The sequence below is a fragment of the Theropithecus gelada genome, chromosome 2, assembly GCF_003255815.1.
Source record: "Theropithecus gelada isolate Dixy chromosome 2, Tgel_1.0, whole genome shotgun sequence".
NCBI classification, from domain to species: Eukaryota; Metazoa; Chordata; class Mammalia; order Primates; family Cercopithecidae; genus Theropithecus; species Theropithecus gelada.
The window spans coordinates 111,657,982-111,682,871 of NC_037669.1; the positions used below are offsets into that span (position 1 = coordinate 111,657,982).

Sequence of the window (24,890 nt, forward strand, 5' to 3'; positions counted from 1 at the left end):
GTTTGTTAGGTCTAGTAGTAATTGTTTTATAAGTTTGGAAACTCCAGTGATAGGTGTATATATATTTAGGATTGTGATATTTTCCTTTTGTACTAGTCCTTTTATTATTGTATAATGACCCTCTTTGTCTTTTTAAACTGCTGTTGCTTTAAAGTTTGTTTTGTCTCAAATAAGAATAGCTACTCCTGCTCACTTTTGTTGTCCATTTGCATGGAATATGTTTTTTCACCTCTTTACCTTAAGTTTACATGAGTCTCTTAAAGATAGCAGATACTTGGTTGGTGAATTCTTATCCGTTCTGCCATTTGGAATCTTTTAAGTGGAGAATTTAGGCCATTTGCATTCAATTTTAATATTGAGACGTGAAGTACTATTTTGTTCCTTGTGCTGTGTTTTTTTTGTTTTTTGTTTTTTTTGCCTGAATACCTGGTTTTTTTTTTTTCCCCCATTGTGTTGTTTTATAGGTCCTGTGAGATTTATGCTTTAAGGCTATCCTATTTTGGTGTCTTTTGAGGATTTGTTTCAATATTTAGAACTCCTTTTAGTAGTTCTTGTAGTGCTGGCTGATAAAGTGGCAAATTATCTCAGAATTTTTTTTGTCCGACAAAGACTGTATCTTTCCTTCATTTATGCAGCTTAGTTTCACTGGATACAAAGTTCTTGGCTAATAATTGGTTAAGGAGGCTAAAGACAGGACACCAGTCCCTTCTAGCTTGTAGGGTTTCAGCTGAGAAATCTGCTGTTAATCTGATAGGTTTTCCTTTATAGGTTACCTTATGCTTTTGCCTCACAGCTCTTAAGATTCTTTCTTTCATCTTGACTTTGGGTAACCTGATGACTGTATGCCTAGGTGATGATCTTTTTGCAGTGAATTTCCTAGGTGTTCTTTGAGCTTCTTGTATTCGGATGTCTAGATCTCTAGCAAGGCTGGGGAAGTTTTCCTCAATTATTCCCTCAAATATGTTTTTCAAACTTACAGATTTCTCTTCTTCCTCAGGAACAGCAGTTATTCTTAGGTTTGGTTGTTTATCATAATCTTAAACTTCTTGGAGGCTTTGTTCATTTTTTAAAAATTCTTTTTTCTTTGTCTTTATCGGTTTGGGTTAATTCAAAAGCTTTATCTTTGAGCTCTGAAGTTCTTCCTTCTACTTGTTCGAGTCTATTGCTGAGACTTTTCAGTGTGTTTTGCATTTCTCTAAGCATGTCCTTCATTTCCAGAAGTTGTGATTGTTTTTTATTTATGGTATTTCACTGGAAATTTTCCATTCATACCTGTATTATTTTTTGATTCTTTAAATTGGACTTCACCTTTCTGTGGTGCCTGCTTTTTTTTTTTTTTTCTCAGTTGCAAGTTTTAATAAAGTGAAAACAGAGCTTCCATACAAAGAGAGGGGACCCAAAGAGGATAGCCGTTGCCAGCTCAAATGCCTGGGCTTATATCCCGATCATTGTCCCTCCTGCTGTGCTCTCAGGCAATAGATGATTGGCTATTTCTTTACCTCCTGTTTTTGCCTAATTAGCATTTTAGTGAGCTGTCTTTACTATCTGATTGGTCAGATGTTGAGCTAAGTTGCAAGCCCCGTGTTTAAAGGTGGAAGCGGTCACCTTCCCAGCTAGGCTTAGGGATTCTTTGTCTGCCTAGGGAATCCAGCTAGTCCTGTCTCTCAACAGGTCAGTCCCCTCTCTCAACAGGAAAATCCAAGAGCTATTGGGGAGGTTGGCTGACGACTGCTCTAACTGCTGCCTGCTGAATTGGGGCATAGTAGGGGTTGTGCAGTTGAGATTTCCTCAGGAGGGGTGCCTTCAATGTCATTAACATCGGAGCGTGGGCTAGCAGGCCGGTCCAGGGGTCCATGGTAGATCTTAGTCATGGACTGCATCTGGGGTTCCATTTGAAGAACTATGTGTAGTTTTACAGCTTTGATTCTGGAAGAGACAAACTTAACAAGGAGGTTAAAGATACAGGGATTAAAATGTATGGCTTGCAGTGCAGGGGATTATTTCTTTGGCACAGTTTACAGGCCCTGACTATCTGCTTGATGGTTTTGAAAAGACCTGGTCCGGTAAATAATGATTTGGCCATCCAATGGGTGTTATCAATGCCTAAGTGAAAGGTTTGGTGAAGGGTTTTAAGTAATTTCCATTGGTTAGCTGCAGGAAAAAGCCTTCTTTGGTGGCTAGACATCCTGAGGGGAGGAAACTATGTCCTCATGAGGTTCCCCATTCTATTTCTTCTTCTGAGTACTGCGACTTGGTTTCCCAGAGCGGATTACCCCATACTAGGGGTCTTTCTATAAGCATTTCTAATGGAGGGTCCTGCCTTGAGGTTCTTTCGGCTTCAATATCCGCTTGGCGGTTCCCTCCTATTTCCCTTTCCTTTCCTTTCTGATGACCCTGGCAGTGTAAGACTGCCACCTCTTCAGGTTTCTGTACAGACAATAATAATCTCCTAATGGCTTCCTGATGTTTGATGGGTATTCCCTCAGAAGTTAGGAATTCCCTTTCTCTCCATATTGCTGCATGGGCATGGAGGACTAGGTAAGCATACCTAGAGTCTGTATATATATTTACCCTTTTTCCTTATCCTAATTCTAGTGCCCGAGTGAGGGCTATTAGTTCTGCCAGCTGAGCAGTAGTTCCTGGAGTGAGGGGATTCTTTCAAGTATTCCATTATCACTGACCACTGCACACCCCGCTTTTCAAAGTCCTTTTTCTACAAAGGAACTTCCATCAGTATGCAAGTTGAGGTCGGGATCAGCCAAGGGAACCTCTAAAAGGTCCCCTTGAGCGGCGTAGGTTTGAGCAATTACTTGTTGACAGTTATGTTCTATCTTTTCTTCACTGTCTGGAAGAAATGTGGCTGGGTTAAGAGTTGCACAAGTGCACAGTCGCAGCACTGGCCCTTCAAGTAATAGAGCCTGATATTTAAGCAAATGGTTGTCTGACAGCCACAAGTCTCCTTTAGCAGTGAGTATGCTGTTCACATCATGAGATGTCCACACAGTAAGATCTCTTCCCTGTATCATTTTAACTACTTCAGATACTAAGACTGCTACTGCTGCCACTACCTGTAAACAGTGAGGCCAACCCTTTGCCACTACATCAGTTTCCTTACTCAGGGAAGCCATGGGTTGCAAGCTCATCCCTCAGACCTGTGTAAGGACTCCTAGAGCTATTCCTATTTTTTTCTGTGACATATAAAGAAAAGTCTTGCCCCATTGGCAAGCTTAACACTGGGGCTTGGGTTAGGGACTTCTTTAGGGCCTGGAAAGCCGCTTCTGCTTCAGGTGTCCATATTACTAAATGGGTATTGGCTTTGAGTTTCCTTAATTAGTGTATATAATGGTCTGGCTATTTTGCTGTACCTGGGAATCCATATTCGGCAGAAACCTGTTATGCCAAGGAACCCTCTTAGTTGCTTTACGGTTTTGGGATGAGGATAAGCCACTATAGGCTGGATACATTCCTCACTGAGGAGGCCCTGGTGCCTTTGGATGATTTTAGCCCTAAGTATTTAACCTGCTGTGAGCAGAGCTGAGCCTTTGGTTTGGAAACCTTCTAGCCACAGGTAGCGAAGAAATTTAAGAACGCTTGGGTGGCTTGCTGGCACAAGGTTTCTGAATGGGCGGCTAAAAGTAAATCATCCACGTACTGAAGGACAAGAGTGTCCAGGTATGAGGTATGAGAATTGGCTCAAGTCTTGGGCTAATGCCTGGCCAAATAGATGGGGGCTATCCCTGAACCCTTGGGGTAAAACAGTCCAGGTGAGTTGAGATGTTGGGTTTGAAGAATCTTCAAAGGCAAACAAGAATTGAGAGTCAGGATGTAGAGGGATCCAGAAAAAGGCATCCTTAAGGTCTAGGACTGGAAACCACTCTGCTTCCTCTGGTATTTGGGAAAGCAGAGTATAAGGGTTGGGTACAGCTGGGTATAGAGGGACAACGGCCCCACTGATAATCTTCAGATCTCACACTAACTTCCACTGTCCATTGGGTTTCTGTACTCCTAAAATTGGAGTATTGCAGGGGCTATTGCTTGGTTTTACTAGGCTTTGGGCTTTTAGGTCCTTAATAATCTTTTGGAGTCCTTGTTGGGCCTCGGGTCTAAGCGGGTACTGCCTTTGGTAGGAAAAGGAGGCGGAATCCTTTAGTTTAAGTTGAACAGGATGGGCATTCTTTGCTCGTCCATATTGTCCTTCTATTGCCCAGACTTTAGGATTAATTCCTTCCTTAAGCAGGGGACAACAAACGGGTGCTCCTTCTCCTATGTTCAGGTGTATAATGGCCCCTGCTTTTGCCAGAATGTCTCTCCCTAACAAGGGAGTGGGGCTTTCAGGCATAATTATAAAAGCATGTGAAAAGAGTAAAGTTCCCCAGTCACAGCTTAGTGGCTGGGAGAAGTATCTAGTGACTGGCTGCCCTAGGACCCCTCGGATAGTGGCAGATCTGGACGACAGTTATCCCGGACAGGAGAGTAAGACTGAGAAGGCCGTGTCAGCGTCCAGGAGACAGTTACCCTCCTGGCCCACAATGGTCAAGCATACCCGGGGTTCTGTGAGGGTGATGGCATGGGCTGGCGCTTGCCCCGGGCACCCTCAGTCCTGCTGCTGGATCATCTGGTTAGTGCCTTCTGACTCAGAGGACCTTCATCCCCTGGGGCAGTGGGCCTTCCAGTGATTCCCTTGACATAAGGGGCATGGACGAGGGGGCAGCTTACTTTTACTTGGACAATCTTTTTTAAAGTGTCCTTGTAGACCGCACTGGAAGCAAGCCCTCTTAGGCATTCCATTTGCCCAGCTTTTCCCTTTTCCAGAGCCTCTGAAGTCTGCTTGCCTGAGGGCCATGACTAAAGCAGTGGCCTTTTTTTTTTTTTTTTTTTAATCCCGTTTGTCCCGTACCACCTGCTCCTCCTGATCTCTATTATAAAACACCAAGGTTGCCAAGTTCAGTAGGGTTTCTAAGTTTTGCTCTGGGCCTAAGGCAGACGTACTGAAGTTTTTTTTTTTTTTTTTTTTTAAATGTCTGCAGCTGACTGAGTGATAAACTTATCCTTTTAGATTAGTTGGCCTTCAATAGAGTCAGGTGACAGGGAGGTATGCTTCCTCAATGCCTCCCTTAGTCTCTCCAGAAAGGCAGTAGGATTTTCTTCCTTTCCCTGTGTTGTAGTGAACATCACTGAATAATTCATAGGCTTCTTCCTAGTTTTCCTTAGTCCTTGTAACACGCAAGTGATTGCGGCACTGATCTCCATGTTCTGATTTCTGTGTCCCAGTGAGGGTCTACACTGGGAGCTGCCTGCTGGCCTGTGGGGAATTGTCCTCTTTCCTCTGTTGTCATCCTATCATTGACCTGACTGAGATACCAGAGATCGCCAAACTCTCAGGCTGCAGTTATGACAGCACTTCTCTCATTTGGGGTTAGCGTCTGATTTAGCAGTAACATTGTATCTCTCCATGTCAGATCAAAGGATTGTCCTAACCCTTGTAAAACATCAATATAGCCATCAGGTTATCTGAGAATTTTCCTAGGTCTGTTTTAATTTGCTTTAAGTCTGAGAGAGAAAAAGGTACATGCACTCTGGCTGGGCCGAATTCTCCTCCTTCCACTGCTTGGAGGGGGCATACTTGGGGAATATTGGCGCCTTTGGTTCACTGTTTACCCCTTTGTCTATCTCCTTTTGGACCGTTTGGGTTGAAGGGGCGTCCTTATTAGCTGGGGAAGGAGTCGGGGTTGGGGGGACGCTGGGGTAGGGAGGTAAACTCTGAAGGCTTCCTATAGGGCATAAATCACACTTTTTACATAATTGCGAGTTGTCTCTTAATGAAAAGAAAGTTTGTACGTATGGCACTTCACTCCTTTTCCTTTTTTCTACAAAAGAGGTCTAGCTGTAAGATGGTGTTATAATTTATACTTCCCTCAGGAGGCCAGGTTTCTTCCCCTTGAAGAGGATATCATGGCCAGGCGGTATTGCAGAAGAATGTAAGTAGTTTCTTTCTTAGCGTCTGAGGGTCAAATTGGTCCCGGTTCTCCAGAATACATCTTAGGGGCGTTTTTGCCTTGGGGGAACGTTTCCCATCTGAAAAAACAAAGTTGGGATGCCAGCACCCCTAGTCATTTTCCGATGAGTATTAGTCCTAGAGCGTCCTCTGTGGTCCTAATGCTTATTCCTTTCTGGGGTGTGTAACCACCCATGGACCTCTGCTTATCGGATTAGTTATGCTCCCCAATATAGCAGTCCTGCACCCCTTTTCCTGCCTTTCTTGACCACGAAGAAAGGGGTCCTGGCTTCTGGATTCTAGTGGTCCTTTACCAGCGTGCCCAACATTGCCTTTGTGCTCAGGGGTGAGTCCTAGAGCTGGGCTGGGTTCCTGAGTATTTCATAACAACCCAGCTGCCCCATCAAGATGCATTCCCATAAACAGTTCTTATGCAAATTCATTTCAGGGAGGGTGTAGGTAACCTTTTGAGTCAGTATTAAGATAGTCTTTTTTTGATTCTGTAAGTACTTTAAGACTTGGCGGAGTGCAAACAGCTGGCATGTTTGAGACCAATTATTAGGCAATTTTTCTAACTCTGCTTCCACAGGAGTCTCCCTATCAATTACTGAATACCCATTGTGTTTTTTTCCTGTCACCTGGGAGGAACCATCTATTGTCCTGTCCTAAAGGGAGTTCCTCCTAGGTCTGGTCGGACCTTTGTATGGTAATTAAGATTTAAATCCCCTTTTAGGAAGTCTGCTGGGTTAAGGGAATTATCAGTGGTTGGTGTTAAATTACATTTTTCTAACAGAATAGCCCCACACTTTAAGATTTTTGAGTTAGTAAGCTACCTTTTTGCTTTTTTGACTTAGAATAATTCTGAACTGGTGAGGTGTGCTCACAATGAGGTTTCCTCTAAAAGTTAATTTTCTGCTTTCTTCTGTTAGCAAAGCAGTTGCTGCTACAGATTGAATGCATCCGTGGGTTATGGGTTAAGGACTTTTGAAAGGAAAGCTACTGTCAGTGGTCTCAGTGTTTTCAGGCTATACCCTTGTTTATACTGACAACAGGGTAGTATTAGAGTATTATCGGGTCACAGAGAAGACTTTCAATTATCAATTATAGGTTTTAAATTTACCCTGGCTTTTAAAGGAATAGGGCACAGTGGTTTTTTCCCCCCACTATTTCTTTCTCTTTCTTCTCTTTGACTCCATCTTTGTCTCTCTCTCTCCTCCGTCTCTCTCTCTCTCTGTCCTCCGTCTCTCTCTCTCTCTGTCCTCCGTCTCTCTCTCCTCCGTCTCTCTCTCTCCTCTGTCTCTCTCTCCTCTGTCTGTCTCTGTCTCTCTCCTCTGTCTCTTTCTCTCCTCTTAGCCATTGCAAACTTGGGGCCCTGGCAAGGGTGGTGGGGAATGGGTCGCACATAACTGCCCATGTTGAGAGCTGTATACCTAAATTGGGAGGGACACCTGTTGGAACCGAACTCTCGATTCCCTCCTGGGCAAGGGTCGCCGCGAAGGATCACCGACACGAGGTTCACAGCAGAGAGTTATTTATTACTAGCGCGCTAGGGTCCCAAGCTCTAAGTTGGCCCTGGGACCCCGACTGCTTGTTACAGGCTGTTTATATAGGCAAACACAAGTTCAAACACAGCTTATGGCGCGAAATTCAAACAAAGCTTAAGGCGTAAAATGATTGGGTCTAGCTATAGCCTGAGCAAGGGGTCTTGGTTTAATTGGTTAGAGCAGGACCTTATGAGGTTTTTTCCTGGAGTTGTTGATTCCGGGAACTTCGAGGCAGGGTGAGACCCCTGGAATTGGCAGGGTGGGACCTCATGAGGTTGTTTCCCGGAATTGGCAGGGTGGGACCCTATCAGGGTGGGACCCTATCGAGGCAGGGTGGGACCCTATTGAGGCAGGGTGGGACCCTATCTAGGGCCACCTGGTGCTAACTTTTTAGGTTTTGTGAGGCCTAGTTTCAACCAGGGATAAGACTCCCTGGGTTTATCATCTGGATACCTAAGGACACAGCCTAGAGCTTCCTTAGATCCCTTTGGAGATACAACTTGCTAGAGGAAATGAAAGTCTGAACCATCAGTACCTGGGAGGCGGGGATCAGAGGAAGTAAATTCAGAGGTAAGGAGAATTTTGAGGCTACACTTTCAAGAAAGTTGCAGTCGGGACTCAGGAGGTATGGGTCAGAAGGAAAGGTAGGGGCACATGCATGGGCGACTGTTGAGTAGAGGCTTCTGGCTGCGCCATGATCTCAGCCGGCTAATGCTGGGAGTTTGGGACGACAGCTTTCTGCCTCCAGTCGGCCCCCAGCTTCCCCAAGAAAATTGAAAGTGGAAGCTGGCTCCAGCAGACCAACGTCCCCAACCTAGAAGGGCTGGGGTTTGTTAGCCCTTCCCCAGATAGCCTCACACCTGAGTCTTAAGTCCGGCGGCCACGATAATCAGTTGTAACTGACTTACAGGTGCCCGGTATTTTCCTCCAATTCTAAGGAAGGATAGGACAGAATAGCAAGCCAAAGTGGTCCAATATTACCGCTTTGGAGGTCCCTTTGTGGTCACCAAAATGTTACCGGGGGGCCCTTGCTCCCAGAGCTCCCAAGATAGTGGCAGACCGCTTCCAAAATGGCAGTGGGCTGCTTCCAAGATGGTGGCAAGCCTCGTGTTCTCTGACCTGGGGTTTTGGCCTCACGGATTCCAAGGAATGGAATCTTGGGCCATGCAGTAAGTGTTATAGCTCTGTTGGAAGCCGTGGGTCATGGAAGAGAACCGTGGAACCCAGTGACTAGTGTTCAGCTCGATTAGGACAAACCCGGGCACTTAGACGCAGGAACGATGGCAAGCCTTTAGCCCGATCGGGAGTGGCAGTGGGTGCCTCGCTGGATCAGGAGTGCAGCAGACACCCTGCCGGATCTGGAGGGATGGAAGTTAGTGGTGGGTGTGCAACGGTGGCAAATAGCAGTGGTGGACGGGGAGTGAAAGCTCAGCGTGAGCCGTAACAAACATGGACCAAAAGAGAGTGCAGTTGCAAGATTTAATAGAGTGAAGACAGAGCTCCCATACAAAGGGAGGGGACCCAAAGAGGGTAGCCCTGTTTTTTTTTTTTTTGGAGATGGAGTCTTGCTTTGTCGCCCAGGCTGGAGTACAGTGGGGCATGATCTTGGCTTACTGCAAGCTCTGCCTCCCAGGTTCATGCCTTTCTTCTGCCTCAGCCTCCCGAGTAGCTGGGACTACAGGTGCCCGCCACCACACGCGGCTAATTTTTTTGTGTTTTTAATAGAGATGGGGTTTCACCGTGTTAACCAGGATGGTCTCGATCTCCTGACCTTGTGATCTGCCCACCTCGGCCTCCCAAAGTGCTAGGATTACCAGCTTGAGCCACTGTGCCCTGCCGCCCTTTCTGTTTTGAGACTGAATGTCGCTCTGGCCCAGGCTGGAGGGCAGTCACATGATCTCAGCTCACTGCAACCTCTGCCTGCTGGACTGAAGCGATTCTCCTGCCTTAGCCTCCCGAGTAGCTGAGACTATAGGCAAGCACCATCACATCCAGCTTTTTTTTTTTTTGTAATTTTAGTAGAGATTGGGTTTCACCATGTTGGCCAGGCTGGTCTTGAACTCCTGACCTCAGGTGATCTGCCTGCCTCGGCCTCCGAAAATGCTGGGATTACAGGCGTGAGCCACTGCGCTCGGCCTGGTGCCTCCTTGATTGGATTAGTAGTTGACCTTCTGAATTATTTTTCTGGCAATTCAGAGATTTCGCCTTGGTTTGGATCCATTGCTGGTGAGCTAGGGTGATCTTTTGGGGGTGTTAACCTTTTTTTGTCATATCACAAGAATTGTTTTTCTGGTTCTTCCTCATTTGGGTAGACTATGTCAGAGGGAAGATCTGGGACTCAAAGACTGCTCTTCAGATTCTTTTGTCCCACAGGGTGCTCCCCTGATGTGGCACTCTCCCCTTTCCCCTAGGGATGGGGCTTACTGAGAGCTGAATTGCAGTAATTGTTATTTTCCTTCTGGATCTAACCACCTAGTGGATCTGTCTGGCTCTGGGTTGGTACTGGGGAGTGTGTGCAGGGAGTCCTGTGATATGATTCATCTTCATGCCTGTCAGCTGTGGATACCAGCACCTACTCTGGTGGAGGTAGCTGGGGAGTGAAGTGGACTCAGTGTGAGGGTCCCTGGTTGTATTTTTGTTAAGTGTGCTGGTTTTATATTGGTTGTTCTCCAGCCAGGAGGTGGCACTTTCAAGAGTGCATCAGCTATGGTAGTATAGAGATAATCACGCGGTGTGTGGGACCCCAGAACTCCCAAGAGCTTATGTCCTTTGTCTTCTGCTACCAGGGTGGATAGAGAAGACCGTCAGGTGGGGGCAGGGTTAGGCATGTCTGAGCTCAGACTCTCCTTGGGTGGGGCTTGCTGCAGCTGCTGTGCGGGTTAGGGGTGTGAACGGGCCAATGGAGTTATGTTCCCAGGGGGATTATGGCTGCCTCTGCTGTGTCACACAGGTCACCAGGGAATTGGGGGACAGCTGGCTGTTACAGGCCTCACCCAGCTTGCATGCATCCCACAGCCTGAAAGGCTGGTCTGCCTCCCACTGTGCCCCCCTCTGCGGCACTGAGTTCATTTCCAGGCAGCTAGTGGGCAGGGCTGAGAACTTGCCCCAGACCACAAGCCTCCCAGTTGAGAAAGCAAGCAGACTCAGTTCCTCAGCTGTCCCACAGAGCCTGCAGTGGCAATCTGCCTCCTTCAAAGGGTCCGCAGATACCCTTGGCTTTCCTGGTATGTTCCTGCTGTAGTTTTTGGAGCCAAAGTTCATGATGTGGGTCTCCACACACTGCTCTGTCCATCTGAGTGGGCAGTTACTGAGCTACTAGTTAGTCCTGCCTCCTGTCTGCTATTTTCCCTGCAAATTTGCATCCTTTTCTTAGTTGCCATTATTGTTACTATGTTGTGGATGCAATATCTGCTTGAATACTACTGGGGATGCTGCTTTGGAAATAAAACACCTGATACTATCTAACCTTGACCCCTCCGCTAGTACTGGGTACGTCTTCTGCCTTTTCATGGACTGTGTTTCTGTAGTCATGCTCTTCAGCTCTTCAGCTCCTATATCAGCTGTTCTTCTGCTTTTAGTGACTTCTTCCTGTTGTCATACAAACAAGCCTGTAAAACCCATCTTTCAAAGAGTTTTCCATTGATCCCATTTCTCCTTCTAGCTGTATGCCTGATTTCTCTGCTCGCTGTCATAGAACTCTTCCGCATAGTTCCCTGTACTGGGTGTTTTCCTAGTTAAACCACTTCACATGACCTTTTCTCTCTCACTGTTCTACTGAAGTGTTTCTTACTTAGGCCAGTTGTGACCTCTGTCTTTGCAAATCCAAGTATCACTTCTCTATCCTGACTTTATCCACAGTAGCTTTTGACCTGGTGAACCACTCCCTTTTTTGGTTATTGTTGTGTTGAATGATTATGAAATCCTTCAGATATAAGGTACCAAAAATATAATAAACATTTGTATTTGCCATTTAGTTTAAAGAGTAAAAATTATTAATTCAACTGAAGTCCCATATATCCCTTCCCAATTGTATCCCTATCCTATGCCCCTAGATGTAGCCACTATACTGGATTGATATTTATTGTTATCACACATTGTTTTTTATATTTGCTACATAGGTGTTCCCCCTATATAAGTATGTAGTGTTGTTTTTTTTGTTTTTTTTTTTTTTTTTTTTGAGACGGAGTCTGGCTCTGTCGCCCGGGCTGGAGTGCAGTGGCCGGATCTCAGCTCACTGCAAGCTCCGCCCCCCGGGTTTACGCCATTCTCCTGCCTCAGCCTCCCGAGTAGCTGGGACTACAGGCGCCCGCCGCCTCGCCCGGCTAGTTTTTTGTATTTTTTAGTAGAGACGGGGTTTCACCGTGTTAGCCAGGATGGTCTCGATCTCCTGACCTCGTGATCCGCCCGTCTCGGCCTCCCAAAGTGCTGGGATTACAGGCTTGAGCCACCGCGCCCGGCCTGTAGTGTTGTTTTTTATATTTTGAGACCCTATATTAAAAATTATTCTTATATATCTTCTTTTGCAATTTACTGTTTTTATTCAGTATTTTGTTATGAGACCCATTCATGTTTCCATGCATGGTCCTAGAGTGTTTACTTTCACTGCTGTGTAATGTTCCTCTGTATGAATAATCTACAATTTATTATCCTGTAGGTGGTCACTTAAATTGTTTCCACCTTTTTTGCTGTTACAAACAGTACTTCTAGGAGCATCCTTATGGATATCTCCTATGTGTGTTTCTGTTTGGTAATACTTAAAAGTAGAGTTCCTGGGTCATAATGTATTTAACTAGACTCTTCTTTTGAGCCACTTTGTTCCGGACTTCTATGACACTGCACTTGTCTGGTTTTTATCTTATTTCGTGGGTCAGGCATTCTCAATCTTATTTTTGGATTCTTCACCACACTCGATATTGTAGTGTCTCAGAGGTTTGTCCTTTGCTCTCTATCACTGAGTTGTCTCGATAACTTACCTCGTTTCATGGTTTTATTTAATTTTATTTATTATTATTTTTTATTATACTTTAAGTTCTGGGGTACATGTGCACAACGTGCAGTCTTGATACATAGGTATACATGTGCCATATTGGTTTCCTGCACCCATCAACTTGTCATTTACATTAGGTATATCTCCTAATGCTATCCCTCCCCTAGTCCCCCACCCCCTGACAGGCCCCAGTGTGTGATGTTCCCCACCCTGTGTCCAAGTGATATCCTTGTTCAGTTCCCACCTATGAGTGAGAATATGCGGTGTTTGGTTTTCTGTCCTTGTGATAGTTTCCTGAGAATGATGGTTTCCAGCTTCATCCATGTCCCTGCAAAGGACATGAACTCATCCTTTTTTATGGCTGCATAGTATTCCATGGTGTATATGTGCCACATTTTCTTAATCTGGTCTATCATTGATGGACATTTGGGTTGGTTCCAAGTGTTTGCTTTTGTGAATATTGCCACAGTAAACATACATGTGCATGTGTCTTTATAGTAGCATGATTTATAATCCTTTGGGTATATACCTAGTAATGGGATTGCTGGGTCAAATGGTATTTCTAGTTCTAGATTCTTAAGGGATTCCACACTGTCTTCCACAATGGTTGAACTAATTTACACTCCTACCAGCAGTGTTAAGTGTTCCTATTTCTCCACATCCTCTCCAGCATCTGTTGTTTCCTGACTTTTTAATGATTGCCATTCTAACTGACGTGAGATGGTATCTTCATTGTGGTTTTGATTTGCATTTCTCTGATGACCAGTGATGATGAGCACTTTTCCATGTGTCTGTTGGCTACATAGATGTCTTCCTTTGTGAAGTGTCTGTTCATATCCTTTGCCCGCTTTTTGATGGGGTTGTTTGTTTTTTCCTTGTAAATGTGTTTGAGTTCTTTGTGGATTCTGGATATTATCCCTTTGTCAGATGGATAGATTGCAGAATTTTTCTCCCATTCGGTAGGTTGCCCATTCGCTCTGATGATAGTTTCTTTTGCCTCGCAGAAGCTCTTTAGTTTGATTAGATCCCATTTGTCACTTTTGGCTTTTGTTGCCATTGCTTTTGGTATTTTAGTCATGAAGTCTTTGCCTAGGTTTTCTTCTAGGATTTTTATGGTTTTAGGTCTAACATTTAAGTCTTTAATCCATCTTGAATTAATTTTTGTATAAGGTGTAAGGAAGGGATCCAGTTTCAGCTTTCTACATATGGCTAGCCAGTTTTCCCAGCACCATTTATTAAATAGGGAATCCTTTCCCCATTTCTTGTTTTTGTCATGTTTGTCAAAGATCAGATGGTTGTAGATGTGTGGTGTTATTTCTGAGGGCTCTGTTCTGTTCCATTGGTCTATATCTCTGTTTTGGTGCTGGTACCATGCTGTTTTGGTTACTGTAGCGTTGTGGTATAGTTTGAAGTCAGGTAGTGTGATGCCTCCAGCTTTGTTCTTTTTGCTTAGGATTGTCTTGGTAATTCAGGCTCTTTTTTGGTTCCATATGAAATTTAAAGTAGTTTTTTCCAATTCTGTGAAGAAAATCATTGGTAGCTTGATGGGGATGGCATTGAATCTGTAAATTACCTTGGGCAGTATGGCTATTTTCATGATATTGATTCTTCCTATCCATGAGCATGGTATGTTCTTCCATTTGTTTGTGTCCTCTTTTATTTCCTTGAGCAGTGGTTTGTAGCTTTCCTTGCAGAGGTCCTTCACATTCCTTGTAAGTTGGATTCCTAGGTATTTTATTCTCTTTGAAGCAATTGTGAATGGGAGTTCACTCATAATTTGGCTCTCTGTTTTTCTGTTATTGGTGTATAGGAGTGCTTGTGAATTTTGCACATTGATTTTGTATCCTGAGACTTTGCTGAAGTTGCTTATCAGCTTAAGGAGATTTTGGGCTGAGACGATGGGATTTTCGAAATATCCAATCATGTCATCTGCAAACAGGGACAATTTGACTTGCTCTTTTCCTAATTGTGTACCCTTTATTTCTTTCTCTTGCCTAATTGCCCTGGCCAGATCTTCCATCTCTATGTTGAATAGCAGTGGTGAGAGAGGGCATCCTTGTCGTGTGCTGGTTTTCAAAGGGAATGCTTCCAGTTTTTGCCCATTCAGTGTGATATTGGCTGTGGGTTTGTCATAAATAGCTCTTATTATTTTGAGATACGTTCCGTCAATACCTAATTTATTGAGAGTTTTTAGCATGAAGGGCTGTTGAATTTTGTCAAAGGCCTTTTCTGCATCTGTTGATATAATCGTGATTTTTGTCGTTGGTTCTGTTTATGTGATGGATTATGTTTATTGATTTGAGTATGTTGAACCAGCTTTGTATCCCAGGGATGAAGCTGACCTGATTGTGGTGATAAGCTTTTTGATATGCTGCTGTATTTGGTTTGCCAGTATTTTATTGAGAATTTTTGCATCGATGTTTATCAGGGATATTGGTCTAAAGTTCTCTTTTTTGTGTGTGTGTGTCTCTGCCAGGCTTTGGTGTCAGGATGATGTTGGCCTCATAAAATGAGTTAGGGAGGATTCCCTCTTTTTATTGATTGGAATAGTTTCAGAAGGAATGGTACAAGCTCCTCTTTGTACCTCTGGTAGATTTCGGCTGTGAATCTGTCTGGCCCTGGACTTTTTTTGATTGGTAGGCTATTAATTATTGCCTCAATTTCAGAGCCTGTTATTGGTCTATTCAGAGATTCAACTTCTTCCTGGTTTAGTCTTGGGAGGGTATATGTGTTCAGGAATTTATCGATTTCTTCTAGGTTTTCTAGTTTATTTGCTTAGAAATGTTTATAGTATTTTCTGATGGTAGTTTGTATTTCTGTGGGATTGGTGGTGACATCCCCTTTATCATTTTTTATTGCATCTGTTTGATTCTTCTCTCTTTTCTTCTTTATTAGTCTTGCTAGCCATCTCTCAATTTTGTTGATCTTTTTTAAAAAAAAGCAGCTCCTGGATTCATTGATTTTTTTTTTTTGTGAAGGGATTTTTGTGTCTCTATCTCTTTCAGTTCTGCTCTAATCTTAGTTATTTCTTGCCTTCTGCTAGCCTTTGAATTTGTTTGCTCTTGCTTCTCTAGTTCTTTTAATTATGATGTTAGGGTGTTGATTTTAGATCTTTCCTGCTTTGTCTTGTGGGCATTTAGTGCTATAAATTTCCCTCTATGCACTGCTTTAAATGTGCCCCAGAGACTCTGGTATGTTGTGTCTTTGTTCTCATTTGTTTCAGAGAACATCTTTATTTCTGCCTTCATTTCGTTATTTACCCAGTAGTCATTCAGGAGCAAGTTGTTCAGTTTCTACATAGTTGTGCAGTTTTGAGTGAGTTTCTTAATCCTGAGTTCTAATTTAATTGCACTGTGGTCTGAGAGACAGTTTGTTTTGATTTCTGTTATTTTACATTTGCTGAGGAATGCTTTACTTCCAGTTATGTGGTCAATTTTAGAATAAGTGCGATGTGGTGCTGAGAAGAATGTATGTTCTGTTGACTTGGGGTGGAGAGTTCTGCAGATGTCTATTAGGTCCACTTGGTGCGGAGCTGAGTTCAATTCCTGGATATCCTTGTTAACCTTCTGTCTCGTTAATCTGTAATATCGACAGTGGGATGTTAAAGTCTCCCATTATTATTGTGTGTGAGTCTAAGTCTCTTTGTTGGTCTCTAAGGGCTTGCTTTATAAATCTGGGTGCTTGTGTATTAGGTGCATATATATTTAGGATAGTTAGCTTTTCTCATTGAATTGATCCCTTTACCATTATGTAATGGCCTTCTTTGTCTTTTTTGATCTTTGTTGGTTTAAAGTCTGTTTTATTAGAGACTAGGATTGCAATCCCTGCTTTTTTTTTGCTTTCCATTTGCTTGGTAGATCTTCCTCCATCCCTTTATTTTGAGCCTATGTCTGTCTTTGCACATGAGATGGGTCTCCTGAATACAGCACACTGACGGATCTTTACCCACTTTGCCAGTCTGTGTCTTTTAATTGGGACATTTAGCCAATTTACATTTAAGGTTAATATTGTCATGTGTGAATTTGATCCTGTCATTATGATGTTTGCTGGTTGTTTTGCCCGTTAATTGATGCAGTTTCTTCATAGCATCGATGGTCTTTACAATTTGGCATGTTTTTGCAGTGGCTGATATAGGTTGTTTCTTTCCATGTTTAGTGCTTCCTCCAAGGAGCTCTTGTAAGGCAGGCCTGATGGTGGCAAAACTCTCTCAGCATTTGCTTGTCTGTAAAGGATTTCATTTCTCTTTCACTTATGAAGCATAGTTTGGCTGGATATGAAATTCTGGGTTGAAAATTCTTTCCTTTAAGAATGTTGAATATTGGCCTCTACTCTTTTCTGGCTTGTAGGGTTTCTGCCAAGAGGTCCGCTGTTAGTCTGATGGGCTTCCCTTTGTGGGTAACTCAACCTTTCTCTCTGGCTGCCCTTAACATTTTTTCCTTCAGTTCAACTTTGGGGAATCTGACAATTACATGTCTTGGGGTTGCTCTTCTCAAGGTGTATCTTTGTGGAGTTCTCTGTGTTTCCTGAATTTGAATGTTGGCCTGCCTTGCTAGGTGGGGGAAGTTCTCCTGGACAATATCCTGCAGAGTGTTTTGCAACTTGGTTCCATTCTCCCCATCACTTTCAAGTACACCAATCAAACGTAGGTTTGGTGTTTTCAGTAGTCCCATATTTCTTGGAGGCTTTGTTCGTTTCTTTTTACTCTTTTTTCTCTAACCATGTCTTCTTGCTTTATTTCATTAATTAATTTGATCTTCAATCACTGATGCCCTTTCTTCCACTTGATCGAATCAGCTATTGAAGCCTCTGCATGTGTCACGAAGTACTCATGCCATGGTTTTTAGCTCCATCAGGTCATTTAAGGTCTTCTCTACACTGTTTATTCTAGTTAGCCATTCATCTAACCTTTATTCAAGGTTTTTAGCTTCCTTGCTATGGGTTTGAACATGCTCCTTTAGCTCAGAGAAGTTTGTTATTACCGACTTTATGAAGTCTACTTCTGTCAGCTCGTCAAAGTCATTCTACTTCCAGCTTTGTTCCATTGCTGGCAAGGAGCTGTGACCCTTTGGAGAAGAGGCACTCTGATTTTTAGAATTTTCAGCTTTTCTGCTTTGGTTTCTCCCCATCTTTTTGGTTTTATCTACCTTTGGTCTTTGATGTTGGTGACCTACAGATGGGGTTTTGGTGTAGATGTCCTTTTTGTTGATGTTGATGCTATTCCTTTCTGTTTGTTGGTTTTCCTTCTAATAGGTCCCTCAGCGGCAGGTTTGTTGGAGTTTGCTGGAGGTCCACTCCAGACCCTGTTTGCCTGGGTATCACCAGCGGAGGCTGCAGAACAGCAAATACTGCAGAACAGCAAATATTGCTGCCTGATCCTTCCTCTGGAAGCTTCGTCCCAGAGGGGCATCCACCTATATGAGGTGTCTGTCGGCCCTTACTGTGAGGTGTCTCCCTGTTAGGCTACACGGGGGTCAGAGACCTACTTGAGGAGGCAGTCTGTCCATTCTCAGAGCTCAAATGCCATGTTGGGAGAACCACTGCTCTCTTCAGAGCTGTCAGACAGGGACGTTTAACTCTCCCGAAGTTGTCTGCTGCCTTTTTCTCAGCTAAGCCCTGGCCACTGAGGCAGAGTCTAGAGGCAGTAGGCCTTGCTGAGCTGCGGTGGGCTTTGCCCAGTTTGAGCTTCCCAGCTGCTTTGTTTACCTACTCAAGCCTCAGTAATGGTGAACGCCCCTTCCCCAACCAGGCTGCTGCCTTGAAGTTTGATCTCAGACTGCTGCACTAGCAATGAGCAAGGCTCTGTGGGCATGGGGCCCACCAAGCCAGGCACGGGAGAGTATCTCCTTGTTTGCCGGTTGCTGAGACCTTCGGAAAAGCACAGTATTCGGGTGGGAGTGTCCCATTTTTCCAGGTACAGTCTGTCACGGCTTCTCTTGGCTAGGAAAGGGAGATCCCCCGACTCCTTGGCTTCCCGGGTGAGGCGACACCTTCAGCTCGCTCTCTGTGGGCTGCACCCACTGTCCAACCAGTCCCAGTGAGATGAACCAGGTACCTCAGTTGGAAATGTGGATATTACCCATCTTCTGCATCAATCACGCTGGGAGCTGCAAACCAGAGCTGTTCCTATTCAGCCATCTTGTATCTTATTTTAGTTTTTGAGACAGGGTCTCACTCTGTCACCCAGCTGGAGTGTAGTGTTGCAGTCATGGCTCACTGCAGCCTCAACGTTCTGGGTTTAACCAATCCTTCCACCTCAGTGCTCCTGGTAGCTGGGACCATAGGTTTGCACCACCATGCCTGGCTCATTTTTTTTTTTTTTTTAGAGACAGGGTCTTGTCATTTTGCCCAGTTTGGTCTCAAAGTCTTGGACTCAAGTGTTCCTTCTCCCTCAGCCTCCCAAAGTGCTGGGATTATAGGCATGAGCCACTGTCCCTGGCCCTAGTTCCATGGTTTTAAATTCCACCTACATACTAATAACTCCTCAGATTCTATCTGTAACCTGACCTCGTTCGTAAACTCCAGGTTGGTCTCTCTTTGGACATCTGAAAAGGATCTCAGACTTAACACAGCCAAGTGGGTCTCTTGATGCCCAGCGCTTCCCCCCTTTCTCTACATTGCATGGAGCCATCTCATGCTTCAGGTTTTAGCTGACGTGTATCTCCCCAGAGAAGCCTTATCTGCCCACCTCACCCTCTCCCTGTCCATTATCTGTTATATCATCCTGTTTTATTTTTTGCAGAGCAGTTGTTAGTCACTCTTTTTTCTTTGGTTGTGTGTGCGTACATACACACACACACACATATATGTATATATGTATGTATGTATTCTGTTTATGTTCCCTAGAAAAGTTTCTCGAGGGCAGAGACTTTGCCTTTGTTCACTGTTTTATCTCCTTTTCTTAGAATGGTGGCCAGAACATAGAGGGTAGTCAGTAACTATTTAACCCCGTTATCTTCCGCCAGATTTGTAGATTCAAATTCTCACCTGTTTTTAGAAGATTCCTAAACCTTCTTAGCCTTGACTTCCTTAGTGCTAATGTTGCAGCTTTTGTAGTTCGGCAAGTGGGAGGAAATGGCACACTGGCCTTTTCTCCCTGGTTGCTCGGTGAGCGGGAGGGAGGGTTGCAGTGTAAGGATTCTTTTGGTGCTGTTTCACCAGCTGGAGATCTCTGTGGCTGTTGTGCCCTTTGCCTGGGGCCTCGTTCCACTGAGCTCACTCCGCCCACTCAGCCTGGCAGGCTGTGCTTGGCTTGTGCCTTGATCTGGATCTTGTGCCCGCTGAGGGATCTATGCTCAGCCTGTGGCTCCACTGGGTGTGTTGCCAGCAGCTTCTGCACTGGGTGTCGTCATTTAGATGAGGGGAATGTGGGTGGTGCCCAAAAACTCAGAGATGTCAGCAATGACGGAGTCCCAAGGGGTGTTACAACTGTCACCCAGGGAGTCCCAAGATCTGACCTCCCAAGAAATGTTGCAGCTTTCTGTTGTTCCCGCCACTGCAGCTTGGTGAACAGGGGCATGTTACAGCTCATTTAGTCCCACCACCTGCAGTTCAGTGAACGGGTGTGCATTACAGGTCGGTGTATCCTGGGTTCTTGTCCCACGACCAAGAGGAATAAGAGGAATAAGGTACATGGACACTGGAGAGAGAGTAAGGTGGAGAAGAATTCTGTTGAGCGACAGAAGGAAAGCTCTCAACGGAGAGGGGGCCCAAGAGTGATTAGCCCTCTGTTTAAGAGGGGACCCAAAAGAGGTTTGCCATCTGTGGGGGCTGAGTTTGGGATTTTTATGGGCTCAGAATGGGGGAGTGTGTGCTGATTGGTTCACGAGTGGGCTTGGAAAAAGCACCATTTAATTGCGTAAAAGGCATCGAGGAAGTTCTCACTCTGGTTGTGGACTCTACCTGGAACTGGCAGCTCAGTTTTCAGGCTTTAAACTGTCTTTGGTGTGAAGGTTGGGTTTCACAGGGACCCATCCCTGTCTGCCTAGGAATTTGTCCGTCTCCAGTTGCTGTCACTAATCCACACATTGCACTGTCTGTTGGATTCATCGAGATGTCTTTCTGTTGTCTCAATCTCAGTATGTTGACTCTATCTTCTTCCCCAAAGCCTTTTTTCTTCCCCACACCTTTAAAAATTTTTCATAAATATTTCCATCTACCCTGCGGTTCACCTCCCTTCTGCCTTCTTATTCAATATGTTATTACTTGTTCTTACCTTCTTCATAGTTCCTGTGTCTTTCTCCATTATCCAGCCATGATCTTGCTTCAGGCCTATTTTGCAAGCTCTTATCTGTCTCCACTCTGTCTAGGTAATGGTTTTTGGCTCCATAGCTTTAAATACCATCCACATTCTGATCGTTCCTGAGAGTCTGTCTTCATCCTGACCACACTCTTGAACTCCAGTTTGGTTGTGGGCTTCTATGATAACACACTATCTGATTTTTGTCTTACATTTTGACTACACATTCTCAATCTTATTTTCTGGATCTTCATTCTCTACTAGACTCTATATTGTAGTGTCCTAGGATTTTGTCTTTGACTCTCCTCTGTGTATCTTCCCAGCTTCCAGCTTGGTCTGCTACCCTGATGCTCATCTTTATCAAATACAATCAAGTCGTGCACTGCTTTGCTTAAAGTTCCTCAGAGGCTCCCTGCTGCCTCTGAAGTCCGAATTCTTTATCATGGGCAAAGGCATTAAGAATGAGCCCCCTGTGTGTTTCCATTTGTGCCTCTCCTCCAAAGGATCTAGAAGACCGTTATCTCTCCTTGTGGTCCCTCAACACAGAAGGCTGGACTGTTGCTCATGCTATTTTCTCGGTGCACAGTTTTCTTTTCCCTTACTTCTTACCTCCCCTGTAAACATTTGCTCATTTAAAAAGATGAGTCAGTGGCCCCCTTTTCAGGGAAGTCTTCCTTGATACATTCAGGCTGGAGTAAGCAATTCCTTCTCTGTGTTCTCCTAGCAGTTTATTAGCTTCATTATAATACTTGGTTCATTTATCCTACAGTTATTTATTGCTTGCTTGCTATATTCTGGAAACCATTCTAGGCATTGGGATTAGAATGGTAAACAAGACAGATAAGGTCCTCATTTTCAAGGAGTCTACATTACAGAGCGGAGGAAAGTGGAAAAAAAAAAAACCAAGTAAACCAACTATTATTTTAGACAGTGATTAGTGGTACTAAGATAAAATAAAACCAGACAGTGTGGTAATATGATGGTGTGTGTGTGGTGTGGGGAGGGGGGAATGGTTGTGACACTTGAGAGTAAGTGAGGTCCAGTTTGAGTTGAGACTTGAAAGATTCTAGAAGGAGCCAGCCATACAGAGATCTGCAAGAGGTACATTCTAGGCAAAAGGAACAGTTAAGTACAAAGACCTTGGAGCTAGAGTGAGCTTGGCATATTTAAGGAGCAGATGCAGCCTAGTGAGCCAGGAGCATAATGCGCAGGGGAAAGGAAGGAGTTCTGTCTGACATAAGACCCAAGAGGTAGACGGGGCCAGGTCATGTAGGGCCTTATAGGTAAGATGTGTCAATTTTAAGTATAGCAGGAAGCCATTGGAAGAGTTTTATGTGAGGGAGTGACATGGAACTGATTCATGTCAAGAATTATTACCCTGGTTTATAATGAGCAGAATTCTAGGAGGACAAGATTAACAGCAGAGACCAATTAGGAGTTGTTATCTACTGCAAATGAAAATTGTTGGCACCTTGGATTACCACTGTTACCTACTGCAAACGAAAAATGTTGGTACCTTGGATTACTGTGGTATTTGTAGTATCCATGGAGAGAAGTGGAGTGATGTGGGATGTATTTTGAATGACAAGACTTGCTGATGGGTTGAATGTGTTGGGCTTAGGGAAGGATGGAATCAGGAAAAGGACCCCTTGACTTTTCTTGAGTAACTTTGTGGATGGTGGTGCCATTTACCTACTGTGGATGACTAGTGGTGGTGGTAATGGTGGTGATGAGAAAGTTCTATGGAGGAGGAATCAAAAGTTATTTTAAGTTGGATATGCCTCTTAAGACATGAAAGTGTGGATGACCAGGAGAAAGTTGGATATATGGTTCTAAAGGTCAAGGATGGAGATTGATATGGGGAGTCACCAACTTACTCATGGTATTTGAAAGCTATATGTCTGGGTAAAATAACCTAGAGTCAGAGAGTAGAAGAGGGCCAAGGGTGGGTTCTTGGACATTGTAGAGTTTAGAGGTCTGATGGAGGAGGAGAGGTGGGGAGGGAAGAAAGACTATAGATGATAGTAGGAGGAATATTTCAAGAAGGAAATGAACTGTATCATGTTACTTTGAGTTCCAGTAAGATGAAGGCACATGTGTGACCACTGGATTTGACTCTGGAGTTCACTGTGACCATGGTAAAAGCACCTTTAGGGTATTCAAGTGAGGAGAAGATGGATCTTAGTTCATTACTCTATTTAGCTGCTTACATATCTGTCTCCTCCTTTATGTGCTAGTCCTTAGTTTATTTCTAAGGCTTAGCATATAAATAGATGGTGAATAAATGTTTGCCTGCAGGTTTTAGTTTTACAATGCAGTTTAAAGAATAATTTATTGTTTTACCCTTATGTAGAATGCTTTCGTAGTGTTGGCCCTTGCCACTAGTTTGTGTCAGTTCAAGGAATATAATCATGTGACTAATAACTTAAAATGTGATGAGAAAGGCAAATTCATGTTAGTAGAGATTCTTAGTGCATCTTGAAGCCATCATGCTGTAGTGGAAAAGGGCCATTCTTTGATTTGGAAGGCCTGTCTCAGGCTTTGACTGTGCCATTTAGCCCCTGAGAAGGGAGCTGGGGGCAAGTTCCTTACAGTCTCTGGATCGCAGTTCCTTGGCTGTCATAAATGTACAATATTAACAAATTCCTCTTATAAGATTTTTGTGAGCAGCAAATGAATAAATGCAATTAACATCCTTTGTAAGTAAAAAGATACTCTGTAAGTGCAATTTTTAAAGAATAATAATCCATTTCATTACTAACTTATAAGTATATTAGATCAGAGTGTCATGAAATTCATATTTAACTGTGGCATATAAATTGCAAGAACTTGGGTGAGGACGCAGGTCACTGGAAAATGTGATACTTTTTTTGTTTGTTTGTTTTTGAGACAGAGTCTAACTTTGTCGCCTAGGCTGGAGTGCAGTGGTGTGATTTTAGCTCACTGCAACCTCCACCTCCCGGGTTCAAATGGTTCTCCTGCCTCAGCCTCCGGAGTAGCTGGGATTACAGGCGTGTGCCACCACGCTCAGCTAATTTTTGTATTTTTAGTAGAGACGGGATTTCACCATGTTGGTCAGGCTGGTCTTGAACTCCTGACCTCAGGTGACCCACCCTCCTCGGCCTCCCAGAGTGCTGGGATTACAGGCATGAGCCGCCGCACCCAGCCAATGTGATACTTTTTAAGAAACATATAGGAAATTAATTTCCTTTGCCTTTGTTCTCTTATCTTTCCCAGATAAGTTTAATCATTCTGTTAGAGCCAAAGAGTAGGCTCTTTTACTTCGAGATCTAGCAATCAAATCTAGCTAGTAGTCTTTTTACCCCCAGGATTGTGTATGTATGAAGGAATAAAGTGTAGTTAGTATTACTTGTGTTTTTTTCTTTTTTTTTAAAGTGATTAAGTAAATACATTTATTAACTCAGTTTGACACTCTTTCTCATGGTGATTACAGTTTTCTTTTTTTCCGTAGGAGATATCAAGACCCCTAGTAGATGCCTAAAACTGTGATATTTCTGAACCCTTCCATATGCATTTTTTTTTCCTGTACATACATAACCTATGATAAAGTTTAATTTATAAATTGGGCCAGTAAGAGAGTAACAACAATAACTAATTAGAAAAAAGAACAATTATAAAAATATACTGTCATGGAAATTATGTGAATGTGGTCTCTCTCTCAAAATATCTTAATATTTTTGGACCGCAGTTGACCATAGCTAACTGAAATTGCTGAAACTGCAGATAAGGGGGGACTGGTGTACTCATTTTATTTTTATTTCTAGGGTAAAAATCATGGTAAGAAACTCCGAAATTACTATGCAGCAAATAGCTGTCCTCCTCCTGCTAGAATGAGCAATATGGTCGAGCCTGCAGCTACTCCAGTTGTTCCAGTCCCTCCGCAGGTGAGACACATATGTCAGGGTGAAGCAGCATTAGGGTGGAAGCTGTAGTATGCACAAATGATTATGGATGACATTTGTCGTCCATGTGTCCATCAGGGTACAGTTGGGAAAATAATCCTGAAAGATGCTGCTTGGTACTTTTAACTCCTTGAACTACAGTGCTGGATTTAATGCAGGCCATTGTTACATGATTCTTTATACATTTCTTAAAATTCTGGGCTAA

General features: G+C 43.7%; 1 protein-coding gene across 2 annotated transcripts in view; it reads left to right on the forward strand.

The window, feature by feature from the left end:
* The window catches only part of ZMAT3 (zinc finger matrin-type 3), a 55,444-nt gene that overhangs the window by 17,456 nt on the left and 13,098 nt on the right, over positions 1 to 24,890 (forward strand). For both annotated transcript variants that reach the window (XM_025376529.1, XM_025376528.1), the window contains one exon: positions 24,548 to 24,667. In XM_025376529.1, coding sequence (XP_025232314.1) covers positions 24,548 to 24,667 — 120 coding nt within the window. The remainder of the gene's footprint in view (positions 1 to 24,547; positions 24,668 to 24,890) is intronic.